Source organism: Triticum dicoccoides, chromosome 6B (genome assembly GCF_002162155.2).
Source record: "Triticum dicoccoides isolate Atlit2015 ecotype Zavitan chromosome 6B, WEW_v2.0, whole genome shotgun sequence".
In the NCBI taxonomy this organism is placed as follows: Eukaryota; Viridiplantae; Streptophyta; class Magnoliopsida; order Poales; family Poaceae; genus Triticum; species Triticum dicoccoides.
In genome coordinates this window covers 642,044,084-642,047,106 of record NC_041391.1, presented here as the reverse complement: position 1 = coordinate 642,047,106, position 3,023 = coordinate 642,044,084, and the positions used below count along the sequence as shown (strand labels likewise).

Genomic DNA, 3,023 nt, shown 5'->3' with positions numbered 1-3,023 from the left:
AAGGGACGTATCTAGAACTAAAATACGTCTACATACATCTCCTTTTATCCATTTTGATGACAGGTAGTACCTCTTACCCAAAGGAACTTTATATCCAACAGACACAAAATATCCGTTCGACTGTTGGAAATTACTGATCTGATGTCGAAGTAATTGCTGCATCGCCACCAAAACCCACCATTTCTTAAGCTAAAGTAGACCAAGGTAATCCCTATATTAGCATATTACTAAGATAAACAAAAGGCACTGTTGAAACATTTAGGACGTGAGCATGTCAATCTGAATGTGGAGGGACACAAGCTTAGCCCCGGCCACCAGCTCGGGTGGAACTGTCAAGAAGGTCAGCTCCTGCACGTCGACATCGCCGGGATCCTTGCTGCTTGTCACCTCCATTTCCACCTTGACGGCGTCGATCGTGCCTTTGGGCTCCCCCGGTGGGCCATTCGCCCACAGCTTGGCCAAGTAGTGCGGCAGTGGGGACGCCCCCGCTCTGATGCAGATGACCGACACGGCGATAGGCGCGCCGATGTCGAGCACGCCGCCGACCAAGAAAAACGCGCGGCAGTCCTCCTCTGCGAACAGCAAGAGTCGTGGCTCCGACAGTGGCACTTGCAGCTGGAGCACCTTGCCGTACTGGATCCTGTGCACGGGCATGGGATGTGCGGTGCTGATGTGGTGGTAGTGCGCTGGTGGTGGGCCTTCGTAGCCGCAGATGGGCACGGGGCATTTGCAGGGCGCGAGCGGACACACGCTCTGGTGATCGGCGAGCTTGTGGTAAGTGACGTAGAGCCCACAGCCTTCGTGCGGGCACTCCACCCTCACCGACGAAAGGACGGAGTCCACCGCCGTGTTCCGCACGTCGAAGCCACCACCGCACTCGCACTTCTGGCACTGCCGCTGGTTCCCGGGGCGCTCGACGCGGCAGTCCACGCAGGCCAGATGCCCTCCCTTGCACTGTAGAAACCAATCCAACAGCACATCAATCAAGAAACCTGCACCTTGCTCAATTAGCCGAACGGACGAGGTGTATTCGAACCTCATACACTGGAGGCGTCAAGGGGCGGAGGCATAAGGGGCGGTGGAGCACAGTGAGGTCCATCGAGACCTTAGAGAGCCCCATCGTCGGGTCCTGTTCCTGTTCGGTCTGCATGATCTCGCCCTCCTCGTGCACAACCATCTCTCGACTTGGGCCGGGGTATTACAAAGCTTACCGTCACATATTTTATACTCCCTACGTTCCTAAATGTACTCCCTCCGTTAGGAATTACTTGTCTCAGAAATGGATGTATCTAGAACTAAAATACGTCTAGATCCATCCATTTTCACAACAAGTAAGGCTGGCCATAGTGGGAGTAACATAAGTAGTATCATGCACTTGGGACTCGCAAACATGCTTATGTGGCAGGCAATTAAAGAAGAGAGAGATGGTTATAGTAACATAGGTAGATACCATAACAAAATAAATATGGTGCTACTATGTGTCATGCATGGCAATAAATGGGACCATCTATGATACTAATCTATGATACTATGCACTATAGAGGTAGTAACATAGACTAGTAACGTATGCATGTTACTAGTCTAAGTTACTCCCCACTATGACCAGCCTAATTCCGAATGGAGGGAGTAAGTCTTTATAGAGATTTCACTAGGTGGACTACATACGGAGCAAAATGAATGAATCCACACTTAAAATGCATCTATATACATCCGTATGTAATTCATAATGGAATCCCTACAAAGACTTATAATTTAGGAACGGAGGGAGTACTACTTCAAGGTGCATTAAATCAACACATGCAAGTACTACCAAAAGAAGAGTCAGGGCATGCATGCATGCGTTGTAATTAATGCATCGGTAAACGCAAATTATTGAAATATATCGAGTGCAGTGCTTTGATGTGTCGCGTCAACTCGTACATCAACGAGAAGTTTGATTATCCTCTCCCTCGTGGACTTAACTGCACCTGCCTTTGGCTGTGTGACAGGTTGGCCACACACCTGTCGGGCCCACCTGTCATACACACAAAGACAGGAGCGTCCCTCCCTCGCCCATGAGCGTGGTGGCTGGCAAGACTAGGAGAAGCTTTCGCTACATGCTCTTCCTCCCGCACGCGGTGGACATGCAGCAGTTCAATCGGTGTCAGATGGCCAGAAGCGTACTATAGTACTCCTCCAGTGCGGTAGTACACCATCATTGTTCGACTTCCCGAAGAGGCAAAGAGCCACGCGCAGGTCGGACGCTCGTGTGGCAGTTTCATGTGTAGAGTAGTCTAGATAGCATGTACCGTGCCTGTAAGCTTAAAATTGTTGGGGTCGGCTCCATGCTATGTGGCCGCCTTGAAGTTTTATTTAAATTAAAATAGTCTTCTGGCCCTACCTGTCACCCTGGTGATTGTAGTTTGCACGCTCATCTGGTCAAGACAGGAATATATATTTTAATTTGTTTTTTTTCGAAAAGGGGGGACTCCCCGGCCTCTGCATCAGAATGATGCATACGACCACATATATTTTAATTCGTGGTGGGTAAATGTTAGAGGTTGCAGCAAATATATTGTACACTGCGGGTCTTTCAGCCAAGTTTAGAGGCAAGCATGTGGGGCCAGTGCTATGATGTGTCGCGTCAACTCAAAGAACGAGGAGAAGCTTGATTTTACTACACGCCTTCTCCCTCGCCCATGCACGCTGTTGCTCGCAAACGAGGACAGGCTTTTTCTTAGTAGTACTTCTACAACAAGCTATCCGTCCTGCTCGCGGTGGATGGACATGCAGCAGTGGATTCAACACTGTAGAAGTAGTAGTAGTAACATCATTGTTCGTCTTCTCGAAGAGGCGAAGAGCCAAGCCCAAACCGAACGTTGAAGTTGCGAACATTGGAGCACGCATATAGCCAGGCTCTTGCATGAGACAAAATTGCTATGTGAGCCCACTATTGTACTAGTACGTACAACTACTTGCTAGTATAGCCCTGTAAACCAGAAAGGAGTATTTGCCCTTCTAGAGATTTCAACAAGTGACTAGAC

General features: G+C 49.2%; 1 protein-coding gene across 1 annotated transcript; it reads right to left on the bottom strand.

Annotated features, from left to right (window-relative positions):
- Positions 1-258: 258 nt before the first annotated feature.
- Positions 259-1,177, bottom strand: LOC119320482 (E3 ubiquitin-protein ligase SINA-like 4). The gene is made up of 2 exons (XM_037594556.1): positions 1,106-1,177; positions 259-954 (listed from the first exon to the last, which is right to left on the bottom strand). Exons 1-2 carry the CDS (start codon positions 1,175-1,177, stop codon positions 259-261), a joined length of 768 nt encoding a protein of 255 aa, XP_037450453.1.
- Positions 1,178-3,023: the final 1,846 nt, after the last annotated feature.